The 20,470-nt window shown below is 51.1% G+C and overlaps 8 protein-coding genes across 8 annotated transcripts; 5 read left to right on the top strand and 3 right to left on the bottom strand.

Moving 5' to 3' along the window:
• Window positions 1–98: 98 nt before the first annotated feature.
• Window positions 99–1,747, bottom strand: N7496_009069 (glutamine synthetase family protein; the record flags this gene model as incomplete). The annotated part of the gene is made up of 4 exons (XM_056701988.1): window positions 99–792; window positions 863–915; window positions 1,003–1,259; window positions 1,324–1,747. 4 exons carry the CDS (start codon window positions 1,745–1,747, stop codon window positions 99–101), a joined length of 1,428 nt encoding a protein of 475 aa, XP_056554051.1.
• Window positions 1,748–2,330: 583 nt separating this feature from the next.
• N7496_009068 (putative short-chain dehydrogenase/reductase family protein) lies at window positions 2,331–3,356 on the top strand (the record flags this gene model as incomplete). The annotated part of the gene is made up of 3 exons (XM_056701987.1): window positions 2,331–2,389; window positions 2,453–2,992; window positions 3,047–3,356. The coding sequence occupies 3 exons, from the start codon at window positions 2,331–2,333 to the stop codon at window positions 3,354–3,356; spliced, it is 909 nt and encodes a 302-aa protein (XP_056554050.1).
• Window positions 3,357–3,666: 310 nt separating this feature from the next.
• Window positions 3,667–5,307, bottom strand: N7496_009067 (HesA/MoeB/ThiF family protein; the record flags this gene model as incomplete). Its single annotated transcript, XM_056701986.1, has 3 exons — window positions 3,667–4,693; window positions 4,764–4,977; window positions 5,061–5,307. 3 exons carry the CDS (start codon window positions 5,305–5,307, stop codon window positions 3,667–3,669), a joined length of 1,488 nt encoding a protein of 495 aa, XP_056554049.1.
• Window positions 5,308–5,819: 512 nt separating this feature from the next.
• On the top strand, window positions 5,820–7,650 carry atg15 (triglyceride lipase ATG15; the record flags this gene model as incomplete). The annotated part of the gene is made up of 2 exons (XM_056701985.1): window positions 5,820–5,969; window positions 6,022–7,650. 2 exons carry the CDS (start codon window positions 5,820–5,822, stop codon window positions 7,648–7,650), a joined length of 1,779 nt encoding a protein of 592 aa, XP_056554048.1.
• A 638-nt stretch (window positions 7,651–8,288) lies between these two features.
• N7496_009065 (uncharacterized protein) lies at window positions 8,289–9,503 on the bottom strand (the record flags this gene model as incomplete). The annotated part of the gene is made up of 1 exon (XM_056701984.1): window positions 8,289–9,503. The coding sequence occupies one exon, from the start codon at window positions 9,501–9,503 to the stop codon at window positions 8,289–8,291; it is 1,215 nt and encodes a 404-aa protein (XP_056554047.1).
• Window positions 9,504–12,130: 2,627 nt separating this feature from the next.
• N7496_009064 (uncharacterized protein) lies at window positions 12,131–13,651 on the top strand (the record flags this gene model as incomplete). The annotated part of the gene is made up of 3 exons (XM_056701983.1): window positions 12,131–12,430; window positions 12,620–12,952; window positions 13,493–13,651. The coding sequence occupies 3 exons, from the start codon at window positions 12,131–12,133 to the stop codon at window positions 13,649–13,651; spliced, it is 792 nt and encodes a 263-aa protein (XP_056554046.1).
• Window positions 13,652–14,449: 798 nt separating this feature from the next.
• N7496_009063 (putative phenol 2-monooxygenase) lies at window positions 14,450–16,690 on the top strand (the record flags this gene model as incomplete). The annotated part of the gene is made up of 5 exons (XM_056701982.1): window positions 14,450–14,490; window positions 14,546–14,759; window positions 14,814–15,304; window positions 15,382–15,416; window positions 15,483–16,690. 5 exons carry the CDS (start codon window positions 14,450–14,452, stop codon window positions 16,688–16,690), a joined length of 1,989 nt encoding a protein of 662 aa, XP_056554045.1.
• Window positions 16,691–17,363: 673 nt separating this feature from the next.
• Window positions 17,364–20,447, top strand: N7496_009062 (putative importin 13; the record flags this gene model as incomplete). The annotated part of the gene is made up of 1 exon (XM_056701981.1): window positions 17,364–20,447. One exon carries the CDS (start codon window positions 17,364–17,366, stop codon window positions 20,445–20,447), a length of 3,084 nt encoding a protein of 1,027 aa, XP_056554044.1.
• Window positions 20,448–20,470: the final 23 nt, after the last annotated feature.

The following is a 20,470-nucleotide window of genomic DNA, read 5'->3' as shown; positions in this document are numbered from 1 at the left end:
TCCCTAGAAACAAAAGGTTAGCTCAAGGCTAATAGAAATTTGAGGTAATAGGACAAATGGGAAATGGGTGGAGTAATCTGTCAGCCTTTTGGATACACTTACCAGTCAGTTACAGCCTCCTCCCACAGCCGAATCTCGTGCTCCCTCGTGCCGCCAAAGTGGTCCACGAAGGTATCGCCAAATACTTCCCGTGCTACACTGTCCGGCCGTGTGAATGTAGCGACTGCCTCCTTAAGAGACTTGGCTAGCCGCACGCCCTGGTCACTGGCACTACCCATGTCCTCGCCCTTGGACAAGGGTGGCACGGGAATCTCAAGCTTCTTCTCAACGCCACGCCAGCCAAGGGCCATGACCGCGGCAAGGACAAAGTGAGGGTTGGCATCTGCACCAGGAGTGCGGACTTCGAAGCGGGTCGCCTTCGCACTGGCTGTGGGTGGTGTGATCAGTCGGATGGATGCTGCGCGGTGCTCCAGGCCCCATGATACGGTGACCGGAGCCCAGAAGTTCTCCACCAGGCGCTTGTAGGAATTGATGGTGGGCGCAAAGAGCGGCATGACGTCTGGTAACCCCACCAATAGGCCTGCGAGGAAATGACGACCCAAGTCGGACAAGTGCGCCACATCTGGGTAAGGAGGGGAGGGGTCGGGAGTGTCGCGGATGAAAGCATTCTTGCCATCCGTGGTGACAAGAGAGATATGCATGTGGCCGCTGTTTCCAGGCAGGCCCTGGCGCGGCTTGGCCATGAAGCAAGGCGTGATGCCGTGCTTGATACCGTAAGCCTTGACAACGTATCTGATCGAAGAGAAAATATGGTTAGCTCGAGGTTGAAAAAAAAATTCCGAAACGTCGCAGATTCTCTCACTTGAACAAGCCAGCCTTGTCGGCCATCTCCTTGGCCTCACCAAATTGAAGTGCCTGTCACGAGGTCCAGTGTTAGCCTATTGTCCATGCATGCCAAGTACAGAGCATCTTCGCAAGGTACGCAACATGATAACGACTTACAGCCTCAAAAACACCAGGTCCACTCTCTGTGTGCCACCCCTCAATATCGCAACGGAACTGCTCGCAGGCGTCGAAGATGCCATAGTAGTAATCCTTGTTGTGCAAGGGGCGAGTAATCGAGTAGCCAAACATGCCCTCGGTTAATGATGGCAAAGAATCGACGGGGTTCGTCTGCAGGAAAGACGCCGTGGCAGATGCAGCGCGTTCTGGAGTTGGATGGTTGCCCGGTGCCCGGAACTGGTAGAATTCATACTCGGCTGCGATACGTTAGCTGGGATGCTAAATGCTTCCATGATAGAGGCGCATTGCCATTGGACATACCTCCCGCCATTGCGCGATAGCCTGCAGCCTCGGCTTTTGCGGACACGGTCTTTAACAGCCCGCGTGGGCATGCGCAAACCGGTTCTCGCGTGTCCGGGTCCAAGAAGCTGACGAGGAAGAACGGCACATTGTTCTCCCAAGGGATGCGCCGAAAGCTGCTGAGATCTGGAACTGCGACGAGATCGCGATATCCGTTCTCCTTGTTGCTGATCGAGAGCTCTTTGTAGTACGTCATATCATGCTGGTCCCAGCCAAAAATCACGGAGCAGAAGCCAAAGCCCTCGGAAACGATAGAGAGGAACTTGCTCTTCTTCATGAGCTTGCCACGCAGCTGGCCATCCACATCAATACCGGCGACCTTGACCATGCGATCGTTTTCAAGGATCTCTGCCACATTTGTGGCGGTGACGTCGGGGGTCGACATCATGTAACGTGGAAGAGGGTGTCGAGGTTCACCGTAGGGAGGTTCTGAGGGATGTTGATGGATGTCCACGACAGATACAAGAGAAGAAGATGTTATCTTGAGAAGTATGAAGAGGGGCTGCCATCAGATGCCCTGAGCACAAGCTTATCAGTGCAGGTCATCCTGCCCATTTGCGTGGGGCCCCATTTTCAGCCACCAAGTTGTGAGGAGGAGCCGACGCCGAGCGATGGACCGTCGGATAAGCGCCGTCGGACCCACAGCGCGGTCCGCGCGGTCACGGGGGAGCGCGGTCTCGGCTTATCTAACCACTGCCCCGCGGTCCCTTGGGAGTATACAGCTTGACCTCGAGACCGCCTGCATGATTTGTCCTTGACAACTTCACCTCCTTGTTTTCCCTTTGCCTTCTCTTCTCTCCTGCTTTATCCGCGCGCTACCATTGTCTCCGTCGGATCTCTTACACAGTGAGTGTCCACTGGTACAGCTCCGTGACTGATAAAGCTGCGCATCTTCCCCGCGGGGAGACCGACTATCAGGTCACTAACAGCTCAACCATTACAGAAGCTTCTTACCCCACCAATTCATAATGTCTGCTCCCAAGGGTCGCCTCCAAGGCAAGAATGCCATTATCACTGGTGCTGCCGGGTAAGACCATTCAACTCTCTCAACTGAAACCAGCTCGCTAATATTATCACCCGACTTGCACAGTGGCATCGGCCTCGAAACCACCATCCTCTTCGCCCGTGAGGGTGCCAACATTCTCCTCGCCGATATTTCTGAACCAGCCTTGGCCAAGGCTTTGGCCAAGGTCAAGGAGGTTGTCCCCACCGCTGGCCGCCTGGAGACTATCCGTTGCGACGTGTCGAAGGAGGCCGATGTCCAGGCCATGGTCGAGTCACAGGACAGCTGGGGTGGTGTGGATGTGATCTTCAACAACGCTGGTATCATGCATGCCGATGATGCGGATGCAGTCGATACCCCGGAGAAGATCTGGGATCTGACTCAAAGCATCAACGTGAAGGGTGTGTGGTTCGGCTGCAAGCACGCTGTGCTGAGCATGCGTCGCAACAACAAGAAGACTGGCAGTGTGATCAACACGGCCAGCTTCGTCGCTTTGATGGGAGCTGCCACCCCTCAGCTGGCATACACTGCCAGCAAGGGTGCAGTTCTGGCCATGACTCGCGAGTTGGCTATTGTGCATGCTCGCGAGGGCTTCCGTTTCAACTCGCTCTGCCCGGGTCCTCTCAAGTAAGACATTCCCACTTCCATAACTGTGATTTCAACAACTAACCGAGTTTATAGCACTCCCCTCCTCCAGGACTGGCTCGGTGATGACCACGCCAAGCGCTTCCGTCGTGAGGTACACTTCCCCAGTGGTCGCTTCGGCGAGGCTGTTGAGCAAGCACACGCTGTGGTGTTCCTGGCCAGCGACGAGAGCAGCTTTGTCAATGGCACAGACTTCGTCGTAGATGGCGGTCTCAGCAAGGTGCGTTTCCGATGGATGATGATATTCTCCCACACAATGACAGCACTAATTCGAATACATCTTTCTAGGCATATGTCACTGCCGAAGGCCCGCGCGCCAGCTGCGCCTCAGAACCTCGCCCATTAAGAGGGCCACTTTTAATGACACGAATTTTCTTGCATTGGCCTCGTTTGATTTTACACAATATTTGACACCTCATCATGGGGCAACCTGTTTAGTTTTTCGGGCTTTCTTTTACTTCAATAGAAATTTATCATGATCCGATTTGAGAATGAATAACTCTGCATATAGAATATCTTGCGAAGCGTGCGGATATAAACATGGGCAGTTTCTTGACGTAATTGGAATGAGTAGATACCAATGTTAAGATGGAGATGATAATGGCCTCCACTGTGAAGGCGCTCTTGGGTGACATTTGCTTTCAGATTATATGTCATTAGTATTCTGGCCATTGAGGGTCCACTTGTTCTCGCCATGCGCGAAGGCCGCCTCTGATGTCTCCAATGAATCTTTGTCCATCGCGGTCCAGCCCCAAATCCTTCATTCTCTGGACTGCAAGCTGGGAGTCGTTCCCGAGTCGACAGACAACGTATATTGGGTCATTGGACTCGGAAGCGGCCAGCTCCGCTGGAACCCACGATGGAGTTTCATCTGTTGATGTGGCGGCCAGAATGTTCGAAATGGGAATATTGATACTCTCTTCCAGACTGCAGATTCCAAATTGAACCTTGTCTCGCACGTCGATAATCGTATGTCCCCTTGGAGAGGACGGCTGACCAGATGAGTCTTGGGCTCTGAAATCGACAAGTGAATATTTGTCGTGATACTCTCGTGCCGATATGCGTTCATCGGGGGCGAGAAGTGACGGTGGATGAGCTGAGCCACAGAAGAACACATAGTCCGTAGATCCGGAGGTGATGGTATCCAAGGTAATAGTGGCTTCCGCAGAGCATACCGCGCAATTGGTCCGACGAGAACGGATGCGAATCGTACGGAACAAGGGATTAGAATATGCGGAGAACATGTGCAGCAGAGGAGATTCTCGTGAACCTGTCCCCGGGGGTTGTTCTTTGCCAGCACCGGTAGTGATGACCTTGATCGCTTCCAGAGCCTGCAACACGCCCATGGTGCCAACCACTGGGCCCAAGATGCCTCCATCCGCACAGCTCACAACACTATCAGCGGGAGGAGGCTTTGGGAAAACACAGCGATAGCAAGGCCCTCCGTCTTTGTCGCCAGGTCGGCGAGGAGGATTGTTCAACACCATCAGTTGTCCTTCAGTGCGCAAGGCGGATGCAGAGACCAATGGTTTCCCCAAGAGCACTGCAGTATCCGAAATCAGGTATCGTGTCGCAGGATTATCCGTGCAATCAAGAATCAGGTCATATTGAGCAAAGATCACGGGTGCCTCGCTGGGCATGAGGTGGGTTCGGTGGGCAATGTAGGTCGGATGAGGATTCAGCCTGTTGTGGGAGCGCACCAGAGTCAGGCTTAGGGTTTAATCGTCGTGGAATTCTCAGGATCAGGACTCACTCTCGCAAAGACTCAATGGCACTGTCCACCTTGAATTTGCCCACATTGCGGCTACGGTGGAGGACCTGGCGATGTAGATTCGAGACCTCGACCGTGTCCCCATCAATCAGGCCGAGTGTACCCACACCGGCGCCAGCAAGATACTGTGCAGCAGGGCATCCCAGACCACCAGCCCCCACCAGAAGGACTTTGGCTGCTCGCAGCTTCAGTTGACCTGTTCAAGCCGACAGGCCGAATTGTTAGCGATGTACGATCCTCGTTGCGCCACAAGCCCATGCCAATTGGCACGAAACTCACCTTCCAACCCGACTTGGGAGACAATCATCTGTCTACCATACCGCTTATACTCCTCTTGCAGTAGCGGCCATCGAGACTCTGTCTTTGGTTGATCTTGCTGGTTGCTGTCCGAGCCTTCTGCTCTGTTTGAGTTCGCCGCGGCAGCTTCCTGAGCGCTCGCAAGCTCCCGTTTGAGCCCAGCAAGCTGTGCCTCGGTAGCTGCAATTTGCGCTCGCAGGGAGGCGCACTTTTCTTCCAGATGACTCATCAGAATCGCTTTCTGGAATGAACAGGGGTCAAGACAGCTTCGAAGACCAAAACACGGAAACAGGTGCACTTCCCCGCGGGAATTTTAATGTACCACGTGCCGTGGTGGGGCACTGCAGATGAGGTCGTCATAACTCCTCTGCTTGGCTCTAGATACCACAGCCTTCGGGACCAACGGGTCCAATACTTAAATCACAATCACTTTGACATTAGTAATATTTCTAATGAAGAATGCAGTAAAGGGCGTCCATGTGGTACATTGACATGTAATAGTAAGGGTCCTTGGACCGAGTCTTATCAGCTTATCGCCTCATCGCGTTATCCGCTATCAGCTTATCGCTTATCAGTTGATCGACATGGCGCGTCACGGGGTCAAATCACGTGCAGATCACTCCGCAGTGCGTCACTCCCCAGCGATAAGCCCCAACCGCGATAGTCCATCTCCATCCTCGGCTTTCAGCATCATCTATCATCATGGCTCGTTCTCAGCACTCTCGAGCTCGACTAAGGTCCATGTCAAGCCTTTGGGCGTTGTTATTTTCAGCTGTCGTACTACCAAAGGCCGCAGAGGCTCAGAACAATGTGCCTGCGGTCCAGCTCCCCATCATTCCGCCACCCGTACCCTTGGATGAACCGGAGTTGTCATCCGAACCACATGAGTTTGTCAGTGACCTGCAAGCGTTCTGTCCAAATAGTCATGGCTAATCTCCCCTAGTCTCTCCGGCATATATTCCACCGAGGAGCATACCAACACCCCGAGCTACATGCCAGGCTCGATGTCAACCCCAACACCCGCCTGTGGACATTGTCCGAAGATGGCACCGACCGGGAGCCTATTTTGAGCGAAGGCCCCCTGATAGCCTCATCATCTCCCATCACGATACAGCGACTGGCGGATCGACGTCTATCTGTGGTTGAAGGTCATTTGTCGTTTGCCCGAGAATCGGGCATAGCAGCAACGTCATCGCCAGCGGATTGGGTGATGGACACACTCCCGGGTCCAAATGTCACGGACAAGCAGACGGTGTTGACCTTTGCGCAAATGACGGCGAATGATTATATTGAGGAGCCTGGCACGGCAGACTGGCAGACTATCCACGGAAGGTTCAACTATTCCAACAGCTTCGGGTGGCAGAAGGACGGCCTTCGAGGACACATCTATGCCGATAAAACCAACAGCACTATTGTGGTTTCATTGAAAGGCACATCTCCTGCTCTCTTTGACGGAGCCGGCACCACCACAAATGACAAGACAAATGACAACCTTTTTTTTAGTTGCTGCTGTGGCCAGGGAGGCTCGTACCTCTGGAGGCAAGTCTGTGACTGTCAGAGCGCCACCTTTACCGCCAATTTGACTTGCATCGCGGAGGCGATGGATGACGAGAACAAATATTACAGAGCTGCCATTGATCTCTACTCCAACGTCACTGAGATCTACCCCAACGCAGATGTCTGGCTGACTGGGCATTCGCTGGGCGGCGCTATGGCCAGTCTTTTGGGGTTGACCTTTGGCCTCCCGACCGTCACATTTGAAGCAATTCCCGAAGCCTTGCCCGCAGCTCGACTCGGTATTCCCAGCCCACCGGGCCATGACCCTCGTCTTCCACAATCGCGGGGCTTCACGGGATCCTACCACTTTGGTCATACCGCCGATCCCGTGTACATGGGAACCTGCAATGGCATCAATTCCCTTTGTACATGGGGTGGCTATGCGCTGGAATCTGCCTGCCACACTGGTCAGATGTGTACCTATGACACGGTGGGGGACAAAGGCTGGCGGGTGGGCCTTGGCACCCATAAGATCCAGAATGTCATCTCGGACGTCATCAAGGTTTACGATGATGTGCCGCCGTGTGCACCGGAGGAGGAGTGTTACGACTGTGTCCTTTGGAAGTTTTTCAAGAGCAATGGCTCTGAAATTACTACCACAACGACAACGACTAAGGCCACTCCAACCCTTACCAGGACATCTACATGCAAGACTCCGGGTTGGTGGGGCTGCCTGGACGAGTCAACCACAGCCACTACTACGATAACAAGCACAACCATCTTAACTACCACCACATCGACCTGCAAGACTCCCGGCTGGTTTGGCTGCAATGATCCAACAACCACAAGCGCCTCTATAACGTCCACCTCCACTTCCACGTCGACTTCCTCTACTTCCTCGTGCAAAACTCCCGGTTGGTTCGGCTGCCATGATTCCACGTCTACCAATGTCATGGTCACGCCAGCGCCCACTATCACCACGCCGGCCTCATCGTCAGCTTCGGCAACTTGCCATGATCCAGGCTGGTTTGGCTGTCGGGATCCTATCTCCGAACCAACACCCACTCACGAGTGAATCAGCTTTGACGTGAAGCTTTCCTGCATCTTCTGAGGCAGGCTGTGGTGAACGTGGTTCAACCTGTTTCAGCCCTAACTGCGATGCCGGCCCACCTGGTTTGCATGCATATACTCAAGGAGTCCTCTTTGGAAACCAACCGTCTCCACTGGCGACCACTGCGACATACACGACCACTGCGACATACACGACCACTGCGACATACACGACTTGATTTTGATTCCACCAATATACTCGCGGATTCGAGCAACCCATATATCAGATGATACGACACACACCCGAGCGAGCATTTTCTGTCTTTTTTTTCTTCCTTTCGTTCCGCTTAGACAACCCCGATGCGAGTTTGATGGCGTTGCAGTTCGATGTTTACTATAACTTCGGGTCTTTGGTTTTTCTTTTGCGCTGCCAGGAGTTTTGTTGGTTGTGAATTTGGATAGTCCCACATATAGCTTGCTTCGATTTCGAAATGGACAATCCATGGCTGTTCTGATAGATTGTGTTTTCTCTTTAGTAGATCATACTTGGCAAGGGATTATTGTCACGGTTGTAGCTATCAGGTGCTCATCAAATGTATCTCATTGGATGTTCTATTATTAATGTACATGATTGTCTCCAGGGTTGTTGTGATATGCCGTCGGTCAGCTTCCATGGCCTGCGTAGTGAATGGTATACGGCAAATCTGCGGGGCTGTGGGTTGGCGCCAGGCGAATCACACTGCCCCCAGAGCTGCCAGATTGACCTGACTGCACACGCCGGAATGACCGAATCGACGGTGTACGTACAGATCGCGGTCCCGTATATGAGCCACTTCCGACCGACAGTCCAGAGGCCGGGCTCTGCACTGCAGGAGCCGTATCATAGCCCGACTGGGTTTCCCAGGTCGACGCGTTGGACGGGCGAAGACTGTTGCTCCGCATCGGCGTGAATGTGCCTTCGTATCCAAAGTGGTCCACGGTATCCGTTTCACCCTCTTCATCCGAGGGTCCAATGACCGACTCGGTATCTGCGCGACGGTAACTTGCGCTGTCGCGAATCACCTCGAGGATGGGTGGGGCCAGAGATGTAATTCCTCTCAAAATCTCGGCGAAAAGATGCATGAGCTCTCGAAATTCGGCTTCATGGAGCTGATGCGATGAAAAGCGCGCGCGTTCATACAGCGCCAGAAAATCCGCAGCGAGTTCTGAGGATTTGATGACACCCAGGTCTGTGAGATGCCGAATATACTGCCTGAGACCCATCGATGCTGGCCTCTGCAGTGCTTCCACAACGCGGGTGTCCGGGAATGGGTCTGCTGCATTTGATAATGAATCATCGGCGGGGGCTATCGACACGGCCTTGGCTTCAATCAAGTTCGGAAGTTCCTGGATGACTGTTCGATAGGGGAGGTTGGGTAGATCGGGGGACGTGGGGGATGACCAGCCCGGATGCTCCACGAAACCCCATGGCGGGTGATCACGATCGACCAGAAGATCTGTGTAGTTCGAAAAGCTATCCGCTTCATCTGAAGTGTCGCGTGGACGAGCTTGGTACGAGATGACTGCGCTGCGGGCAAGGCCCTGCATTACCAGGCGCCTGACGCTCTTGTTGACATCTTCCTTCTCAATGGGAATCCACGCCTTTGGTATTCCGGCCAAGGCGGTCTGATTGGTGTAAATTCGAGTCGCATAGATGAGGATTGCAAGTATAAAGGTGATGACGTAGGCACCGGCGATAAAGAAGATGTTCGTGAGTCGTTTGGTCTCCCAGCACTGGTAGATGGCATCGGCCGGGGTGAGAAGGATGAGGCAGAGGCAAATCAAGCAAAGGAAGAAGAAGGAACTAGAGTTCAGGAAGCGCTCCAATCTCGCCGCCATGACTGTTCGTGCATGTTGTGGTGCGAACCGCCTGGGATTCGGTGGTTTGTCAAGGAAAACATGCTCCGGTTTGGTTCATCCCCATGAGCCGTCGGGATGGCACGTGATGATAACAACCCGATTACGTAGAAAGTATTATCGATAAGCTTATCGGGTCACAACAAGAAGTATTATGGAGTATAGTTAGTACTACCGTATGACGTTCCAAAACACCAGGTTTTCGAGTGATGAATATTTGCTGCCCAAAAAAAGCCTAGACTGATATTCCCTCTTTTCCATCCACAGCCCACAGTAGAATCCCTCATATTTCTCCTTTTCGTCTTCTGATGCCATGCGAGTATGCCTCGAAGTGCCAAGTCCGACCACAAGGTTATGATAGCGCCAGCATACCACTATACTGACCAGCTTCACCGAGGGGATTCACCCACTCTAAGCGCCTATCAGTGTAGAGCTCTGCTTGAGGTTTCCATTGTCTCAAAAATTCGTCATCAAATATCCCTGCCCGAACGACTATAATCCCGTCGGGTTCTCCAGACTTGATCTTTCGTCCATAGAGCGGCGTGCCTATCATTCTTGTCAGAGTCTGTCTTGCCAAATGCAGTCTTGTGATACACACCACAGTCCGAACAGAAGTAATTTCGAAGATCATTTCCACTATCCGACGTTTTTGCTATTTCTTTGGGGCTTCCCGAGACCTCCAGCTCTGTAGTTTTGACGACAAAACTCCAGGAATATGCAGACCCAGTGAGTTTGCGACAATCGAGACAGTGACACAGTCCCTAGTGAAGAACGGATTAGGTGAAACTTCCAACAATTTGGACGCTGATGGGCGCACTCACCGAGGTCAGAGGCTGGCCATTGATTTCAATGCGAACCTTGCCGCAGAAACATGCGCCGACAGCCATTGTTCTCGCAACTGAGTATCGGTTTCACACAAGTATTTGGGGGAAAGATTCAAAAATTGGATGACACGTTGCCTACATTCAGGCTGACTATAAGCACCTCATGGTTGGCCCCAACAATAATATCTAATATCCCAACCATTCCAGAATGGCCATGATGGCTCATTAGTCATCTACACTGCCGGGCAGGTGGTAACTATACTCAACCTCGGCACTTCTGTCAAGTACTTAGAGAGCAGGGGGAAAAAGCAAATTGGTGCATCTGACATTGGACCAAGTTACAGCTGGATGATTTTAAAAAAAAATCTGTAAAGAAAACAACAAATCATCTTCTCTCGCTATGAGGCTCTACTTGATGAACAAAGTCATCAGGAATAGAGCTGCCTAAGATGGTCTAAATTCTTGGAGAGGTCACTCGCCAGGTAATTAAGTCTTTCCTTTGGATTAGAAGAGACGGCATAATTTAAGGACGCGCGGATATAGGGCAGTAACAACACAACTGTCTCTTGGCAAAATCGATTTCTTGGACTATCTCGAGATCTATGGCTTTGAACAGGTGCGACCGTGGTGGCGCTGGTGGTGAACCTCAACAGCATTCCACTATCCCAAAATCGAGGTTTTCAAGGTGCATGCATTTTGCGCCAAGAACCCTGCAATTCAGTAGACGAGGATGGAAGATCGACCGAAATAACAAAAAGAACGACAAGCGCGACCAGCTCAAAAGTATGATATCGAGACGGACAGCCACAAGGTCGATGGATTCTCGATGTAGTCCGAAACTGACCGGGCAGCCTTTGCAATATCGCCCATGCTCTCGATCTCGTCGCGCTTCTTGTTATTCTTCTTGCTTTAGTCTTTGTTCCATCGCTCCTGGATTCGAGGGTTCTTGAAGCAGAATCTGCAGCTTGAAACCCTCGATCTTGGGATAGCAGACCGCTGTTCAGGTTCGCCATCACGGTATATCGCGGTCAAAACCGGTGTGAGTCGTTGGCCCTTGGGGTTATTTGAAGTTTGAACGTACTAGCAAGGCTGAGATCTGTGCTATTGGGAGATCGTTGTGGATGAAATAATGGCGAAAACTTAAATCGATGGGTAAAAGTCCCCTTGATTTTGATTTTCAGTGTGAATACAAACCATGAAAGTGTGGCCTATCGACCCTTTAGTCCCTCGAAATTTGATGCTAGAGGTGCCAGAAAAGTCACCACAGGGATAATTGGCTTGTGGCAGCCAAGCGTTCATAGCGATATTGCTTTTTGATCCTTCGATGCCGGCTCTTCCTATTATACCGAAGCAGAATTCGGTAAGCTTTGGATTCTTCACCCACTAATAGGGAACGTGAGCTGGGTTTAGACCGTCGTGAGACAGGTTAGTTTTACCCTACTGATGAAGGTCGCCGCAACGGTAATTCAATTTTAGTACGAGAGGAACCGTTGATTCAGATAATTGGTTTTTGCGGCCGTCTGACCAGGCAGTGCCGCGACGCTACCAGCTGCCGGATTATGGCTGAACGCGGTATGTCATGTAAGTTGGATGAGGTATGTAACCCTTTTTTCCAGTTTAATTTTGTCATCCCCGAATAATTAATACCATTCTCAACTTGGAGTCTGTCTTTATTCCGTCTTGATCCCCGCTGCTTTTCACGCATTACTTGAACATTTTTCATTCTCCATCTCTCAGTCTTGGGCTGACAAAGTCAATCATCCGTATCTCCCTCCATACTACACTATGTCCCGTCAAGTTAATCTGGATCTCTTCGATCAGAACATTGTGCCAAAATCACGCCGCGAAGGAGGGCCCCATAAGGTCGCCCAAAGAGCGATCCCTAACGTCCCGCAAGATGTTGATCTTCGTCCACGTCCAGATGATACCAAGATTCGTGTTGTACAGGACACACAAATTGAACCGTCTCAAAAGGTGATGCAGCAGGGACATATTGCAGAAGATGCGAGTAGGCTCCTCCACTCGAATCTTCGCCAGAGCGGGCATGCCTTGCCTCAGTACGTGAAAAGTGCACCAACATTAGCAGTGAGTCATCGAGGTGGTTGATTTACTATCGAAATTCTCAGCGGTCCGAACGTATCTGCATCTCGTCGCCAGCGTCCCGACTCTCTTCACCGAACTCTTGATATCCAAGAGCACCGCAGAGTGGATCATGGCAATGCTGACTAGTCATCCGGTCCAAATCGAGTTTGGCATCTAAATGGCTACACAAAGATATCTGAATTTGGCTTCGAGTTGTGTGCCACGCTTGGTGAATACTCACGATATGTCCTCCAGGTTAATGTAGGTTTCTCCGCGGGTAAACCGATTAGCGTCTACCGGAAGTACCTCGACGCAGTCTCGGAGTCTGGACACCTGCCGCAAATCCTTCAAAATGATCCGGATGTAGAGACGGCACCTGTTGGAGATGCTCATTGGGAGCTCAGACGCGCGTCCCATCCAGAGATTACGCAGGCCGACGGTTACTCTCAGAGCCGGAGCACGAACGATTCTCATCTTGTGCACTGGTGGTCGCAGGCGTCGAAATTATGTTTGTTTATTTGGAACGTAAGTTTTATGTTGCCTTTGGCTTCGGTCATCTTCTCACTAGTTATACTCCTTCACTAACCTGTTAAGCTGTTAGATTTGTTTCATTGCAACAAGATGCAGAGAGATGGGATGCTGACGAATATCTTCCGCCTGATACACTCGCCTGGTGCATGCAAGAGCTACAGCAGATGGGATTTGACCCTTACCATCCGCCGCCACGCGGTCGCGTTGCTCAGCCGTATAAATCAGTGTATCTGGGACTTCGTCAGCGAGGGATTCTGCATGTGTAATCGGGGGCTTTCCCAAGTCTTGGGATCTGCAAGCCGCCAAATCAAAAACTCACAGTGCCATTGCCAGGGCAAGCGGCAGAATGATTGGCCGGATGATCTAGCAGAGTAGCTGTGATCTGCAGTTTATAATCAATTTTGACTTGAGTGTGGGAAAGAATTCAGTCGCAGTCAACATCAAAAGAACTTGGTCTGCTGTCACACCGCATTTTGACAACTCGAGTATACAGAACATTGAAATGGAAGCATATTGTTGATCTTCAATCAGTAGAATGTCCTCTCCTTTGGAGATTTTGTCCCTTCCTTCCTAGTTACCATCCCAGACGTGGTCATTCTCATTGTGTCCATCAACATGGCCTGGGACACATCTCCTCTACCCACCCTCACATTCACCACGCAGTATACTGAGCCACCCCTCCAGGATAAGTGAAATACGCTGCTTTGGGACCTATGTGTCTGATTACATGATCTCGCGGAGAGAGGTACTCTAGTAATCCTGGTTGCAGCCTTCGGTCATCTGTTTTGCTCCCATTGGTAGAAGAGATACTGAGTGCGTACACTGCAAATTCCATGGTAGCACAACATCATATAATTTTTCGGCAGCAATAGCCGTTCCACAAGCTCCGTCAGCTTAGACTCAGCATTCCCCCAATTTCTAGACATTCAATTATTGTGCGCTCTGCTTATGGTTTTAAGGTGTTACCTTATGTGTCATTCCACAGGTACGCTTTATGTAAACCACTCGGAATCTTGACCATATTGCGTGTGTGTATATACTTTGACATGACCTGCTATTCCCTGTGTGAAGAGGTTCCACCCTGATGAAGTGCTTGATTTTGTTGTCACCGGCAATTATCCTGTGCATTCCTAGGATTATGAGCTCGGCTCTAGCGAAAATTTGAACCGCCCGCTCGATACATTGCTACACAGGTTTCAGGGAGACACAGCCCCACAATCCAAAGAGGAAATACGCCAAGGTTGCCTAGAGGGCACCGCAGTTACGCAGTGTAAGGTGAGTCAGCTCGCAGACATAAAGCTGCCACGTATGAAGAAATAGTCGCAGACCCTGTACCTCTGGGGGAGTGCTTCTGTAAGGTCCAGGCTACCGCTATTGAAGATAGCAAGCTAATTACGCTATATAAGACGTCGATCTTCTACAGCCACTGCCCTATTACGTGCCAAGAAAGCTTCTTCAAATTTCCTTTGGATTCGCAGTATCACAAAAACCATGGAGTCAGCTAAGGACAACGGCGAATCAAAGACAGATGTGTAAGAGATCCTTCTGTGTGTCTATTGCTGACAGAGATTCTGATTTACATTTCAGGCTCATCATCGGAGCAGGTCCATCGGGACTAATGGCAGCGTACTGGATGGCTCGCTGCGGCATCAATGCTCGCATTGTGGACAAGCGGGGGACTAAAGTGTTCACAGGCCAAGCTGATGGTTTACGCATGAGGACCCTCGAGCTTTTTGACAGCATAGGGTTCCAGCATCGTGTCCAACAGGAGGGTCATGTAGCCGTTGAAGCTAACTTTTGGGTCTGATAACTCTCCCAAGCTTGAAAATTCAAAGGCTGATGACAGGGATAATAGGTTCCTGATGGGAAAGGAAACCTCATTCGGCAAGGCCCGCACTGCAGTTCCAAGGCCAACGAGTCACCCTTCCGCAATATGCTCTTGAATCAAGGCCGCATCGAGCGATTCCTGCTAGACAGTATTCAAGCGCACTCCGACCTTCAAGTTGAGCGAGGTGTGATCGCAGAGACTTTTGAATATGATGAGAAGATGGAAGACGATCCAAATGGCTATCCGATCACCGTCAAGCTACGAACTTTGAGTGACGAAGAAGCGAATCCTTCGAGTCTCCGAGTGACAGAGACGAATCACACTGCGGCGGCCAGGGGAGTGGCTCGCGGCAATCTACTCTTGGATGACTGGAACGAGCTGGTTACAAGAAGTAGAGCAAAGGAGACTAAATCGGAGATTGTCAAGGCCAAATATCTGATTGGCTGTGACGGGGCACACAGTTGGACGAGAAAGCAGGTGAACATCCCGTTGGAAGGTTCAACTACGGATCATGTTTGGTAGGTGAAAAAGCCGTCATTCCGCACTTCGTCCATTCCTCGATGCATGAAGTCATTGGTTGATTGAATTTTTCCAGGGGTGTGATTGATGTGGTTCCAATTAGCGACTTTCGTAAGTATAATGGGATACCAAGTTGTAAACCAGCTTGAGTTCATCTGGTTGACTTGAATGAACCAGCGGATATTCGTCGCCTGGGAACTGTGACCCATGCGTCGGGTACCATCCTAGTTATTCCCCGGGAACGGAACATGGTCCGCTTATATGTTCCAGTTCAGACAATCGAAGCAGTCACCACCAGTGAAGGGCGTTTTGATCGCTCAAAAATTACGTTGGAGATCATCAAGCAGCGAGTACAAGTAATCTTCGCTCCGTATACTTTCGATTTCCAGGTCTGTGACTGGTGGGCTGCGTACCAAATCGGACAACGGATTGCACCAACTTTCTCCAAAGGGAACAGAATCTTCCTCGCTGGAGATGCAGTTCATACACATTCGCCTAAAGTGGGCCTGGGGATGAACATGAGTATGCAAGACGGTTTCAATATCGGCTGGAAGGTCGCTCTGGTTGCGAGTGGTGTTGCACAGCCGTCAATTCTTGGTACCTATGATGCAGAAAGGCATCGGTTAGCCGAGATGTTACTCGACTTCGATCGGCATTGGTCCGGACTATTCACTGAAGGCGACGAAGAGAGCAAACCTCAGAACATGATCAAAGTCGTCGAATTGTTTGAAGATTTTGCAGATGGACGAAAATCATTCTATGGGGCTAGTGAGCTGGTCTGGAAACTTGAAAATGACCGAGACCAGCCTGCAGCTCGGCATTTAACCCCTGGAGAGCGTTTCCCCCCAGTCAAGCTTCGTATGCAAGCAGATGGTAATCTCAGATGGACAACAAGGCTTCTGGAAAGCGATGGACGATTCCGAGTTGTGATTCTGGCCGGTGATATGCGGGAAGCAACTCAGAAAGATCGCGTTCTGGCATTGACACAAAGTCTCTCTGGAAGTGATGAGAATGAATCATTGGTCCTTGACCATTATACTCCTATCGTGGGCCATTTTGATTCCGCTATCGATGTGATTGCCATCCACAGTGCGCCATGGACCGAAGTGGAATTCTTTGACTTCCCAAAGATTCTGCGCCCATTTGACCCTGTTCGAGGCTGGAACTATGATAAGATTTGGTGTGATGATGCTTGCATATGGAACAAGGACTGTGATGGAAAGGGGTATGAACGATGGGGAGTGGATCGAATGCGAGGCGCCATGGTGGTTGTTCGTCCCGATCAATATATCGGGTGGGTTGGGGAGCTTGAAGAAGTGGATGAATTGACTCGTTATTTGGATGGAGTTTTGATTCGAAAGGCAGCCAACAATTGCCCACACTAGGCTTTGCTGGCAATGACCATCCCAATAGAGATTCAATCTCCTCTGTCACCGTCCATCATAGAATGCCAGGTCCTATTTTTTGGGCAGCGAAAACGTCTCGATGACTTGTGTAAATTCTATACAATACCATGCGAAAACCATCTGTTGGTCGGCCAGAGTACTCAACACCATTATTACCCTCAGTATATTCGATTCATTGAAACTATCCATATACTGAGTGCCATCGTTTGTAAGAACTAAATCTCTTTCCAAAGGCAGTCAAATCCTTGAAATGGTGGAGGCATTTGGATGTATATTCAATCACGTGATGTTACCTACACTTGGGGCGGGGAAGGGCTGGTTATGCCATGAAATACCCTATAACCCTCATTGTAAGCAAGTTTTTATTCATGATAAATTAATTTAAAAAACATAAGCTTGATTTCTTTCATTACGCTTGAATAGGCCCTCTGCAGCTTCAGTCAAGAGACTCGGAGTGATTGTCCTGAATAGATCGGAAGAACTATAATCCGGAGTCCAGTCGGGCATCTGGAAGGGATGACATAAGACTCCGTTGTGTGTGTATCAAGTGGGTGCAGATCTCAACCCACCAACGCCTTTCTCGGAGCCAGCTAGCCAGCTCACATCTCAAACAGCCTCTGGTGGGAAGTTCATGACGATACAACCCGCAGTCATGGACTCGAGCTCTCCAGATCCCATCTCAGAGGCTCACACCTTGGTCACTGAGCTGTACTCTCCCGCCAACCAAAGAAATCCAGCACGCATTAATGACATCCAAACGCGTCTGCAGCACCTCCAGAGAGGTGATCATGCCTGGCAGATTGCTGACTCACTTTTGAGGGGGCCTTCAGCCCATCATCGATTCATGGGTGCTCTCACATTTACAGTGAAAGTGAACGTCTCCAGTCACGATATCGACGAGGCGACAACCCTTCAGGTCTTGGAGCATCTGGTCCACCATTTTGTGACTATTGTCAAGGAGGGTGAGCAGGCCATGGTAGTCCGGAAGCTGGCATCCAGTTTGGTGACTCTCTTCAAGCATTCCGCATGTCCTTGCGAGAGAGTACTGCGGCAGGTCGCAGCCAGTTTGGCCCATGGGGGCTTTGTCTCTGAACAGCAAGCCCAAACAGTGGACTTTGCAACTGGCGTGCTGCCAAGCCTCGATACCCAGCAAGCCACAGCTTTGCTATTCTTTTCGGTCACACTTGCCGAGGCCACACTACGACTTGAAGACGAGCCCCAGGAACTAGTGGGACCAGCACTTCGACGAGCCGTCACCAATGCTTGGGATGGCTTCTTATTGGTGCAATACATCCTGCCACAGATCTCAGGGCAGTCTGGAGCGGCTCTAGATAAGCAGACTCATCAGACCCTGGGCAGTGAGGTTATGAACTCCTGGAAAGGATGGCTCAGTGTTGCTTCCAACCGTTCGCTACCAAATGGAGATGAAGTTCACGGACTCGCCGTTTCTTGCGGCCATAACATCATAGAGACCCTACGAGTCCCTGTCTTGAGTGAACTCGCTGCTTCTACCCTGACCCAGGTGTTTGAGAGTCGTCGTTCGGCTTTCGACGAAACTTCCATCTGGGTTCTCTCTCGGGTGCTCGCTGACTCGATCGTGACAGCACACATCATCTCCATCACAGAGGGCCACGAAGGCACCGAAAGTATGACCTATGTTGATCTTTTGGTTGCTTATTTATCGCATCTCCAAATGAAGGTTTTCAGCGACCCCATGAAGCCTGAGAATGCCAAAATCCTCACTGTCGCCCACGACATCTTCAAAACCCCTGGATATGCAGTTATCGATGACCCGGCCACGCCTCGTGTGCTAGAATTTTGGAATGAAATCGCGGAGGGGGTGCTCGATGAGTTGGATGGAAACGATCCGAGATGGCAGATGATCAAAACGCAGTTGGCACAGGTTGTGCTTGGCCTGTTCAACAAGCTCTTGTATCCTACATCAGATGACTTAGCTGACTGGACCGATGAGGAACGAAGTGAGTTCAATGCATTCCGCCACGAGGCCTGCGATTATCTACTGTCAGCATACCCCATCCTCGGTGTCGAATTGGTGAGCGTGTTTCAAGAAAGTGCAACGAGCCACCTCCAAAACGGTGACTGGCGTGGGTTCGAGGCTGCAATGTTTTGTATTGCCCAACTTTCCGAGGCCGTCGATGAGAACGGACATGCAGACCAATGCCTAGACGCTATCTTTGGCAGTGAGGCCTTCGCACGCCTATGCGCTGGCGGGGAGACGGGCATACCTCTCAAGGCCCGTCAGACTCTCGTGGACACATTCGGAAAGTATGAATCATATTTTGAGCGGCACAACTCGTTACTTCCAGGCGTTCTCAATATTCTATTCGAGTCCCTGAACTTTGAATCTTGCGCCCAGGCGGCTGCCCGGTCATTCTTGACCCTTTCGAAATCATGCTCTCGAGTCTTGACTTCGGAGCTACCCATCTTCCTTGATCAATTAGATCTCTTCCGCACAAAACCAACGGCGACCTCATCCACGATGCCGAAGGTCCTTGAGGGCATTGCGACTATCGTCCAGAGATTGCCCTCCGATGAAGAGAAAGTGCAGACGCTGGAGCGAATTCTAGGTTTCTTCGTGCAAGAAGCCACTCAGGCGCGACAAGAAGCTGCCAACTCGGCCTATGATATCGCTCGCTCACATGGTCACTTGATCCTGAGTTGCATTGCCAGTATCGGAAAGGGTCTACGCTTGGACGCGGAGGAGGTCATCAACGTCGATGCCGCCGCTCCGGAACAAAATCCCTATCCCCCATCCTTTTGGAACTCGGGGCCCGGGTCACGGGCTCAGCAGTTCATCATGGAATCAATGCGCCTTCTTATCGTGGACTTCCCTGTGGATAGCAACATGATTGATTCCGCATGTGATATCCTCAAAGCGGGATACACCGAGTCATCAGGACTATTCGTCTTTCCTCCATCTATGACGGTTGACTTTATCAAGAGTTTCCCGCTGGGCATTTCCGGCACCGATGTCATCATGGGGACTGCATCTGCATTCTTGGCCTCCCATGCATCCCATTCCATGCACATCCGTGACGAAGCGGTGGCGTTGATTACCCATGTTGCCCAACTCTTCGCATCGATGCTCGAGACTCCAGATCTGTACGATCCCGAGACAGCCAATGCCGGCATTGACTTCTTCTCCCGCTTGATACCCAAATACTACACGGTGCTATTTTCCCTGACGGAGCCCCTACCATCCCTGGCAGCTCATTCGCACTATCGAAGCACCCCGGCGTTTAGCGTTCCCTTGGACTTTGCCCTCCACGCGTTGACCCGACCCGAGGCATTGACTCTCCGCTCCGCATCTGCCTTCTGGGTCGCCCTCGTGGACCTTCGCGGCAACTCTCCGGAAGAGACTACCGCCTTGGACCAAGTCATTCAGTCGTTCATCCCCCGACTCAGCGAGACCTTGGTTAGCCAGATCGCCGGCCGTTGTGCGCGGTCAGATCTGGCCTCTCTCAGCGATGTGATTCGTCGCTTGATCTTCAAGAAGATGGCACTCTCACGGCCCAGCATTGATGCAGCCCTCGACAGACTGGACCTTCACACCACGGATGAAGCCGCGAATCGGGTCCCCCTTCTTTCTCAACAAGACAAGTCTCGGTTGGTGCAGTCACTGGTCGTCGCTCGAGGTGCGAGGCAGCAATCAATGGAGATTATTCGATCTTTCTGGCTCAAATGCCGGGGAATGAGCTATGATTATGCCCAGTGATGAATGAATATCCCAAGGGCCGA

This window comes from Penicillium cataractarum (assembly GCF_028827025.1).
Source record: "Penicillium cataractarum strain IBT 29864 chromosome Unknown utg000007l, whole genome shotgun sequence".
NCBI lineage: Eukaryota > Fungi > Ascomycota > Eurotiomycetes > Eurotiales > Aspergillaceae > Penicillium > Penicillium cataractarum.
This window is presented reverse-complemented; position numbering and strand designations above follow the sequence as displayed.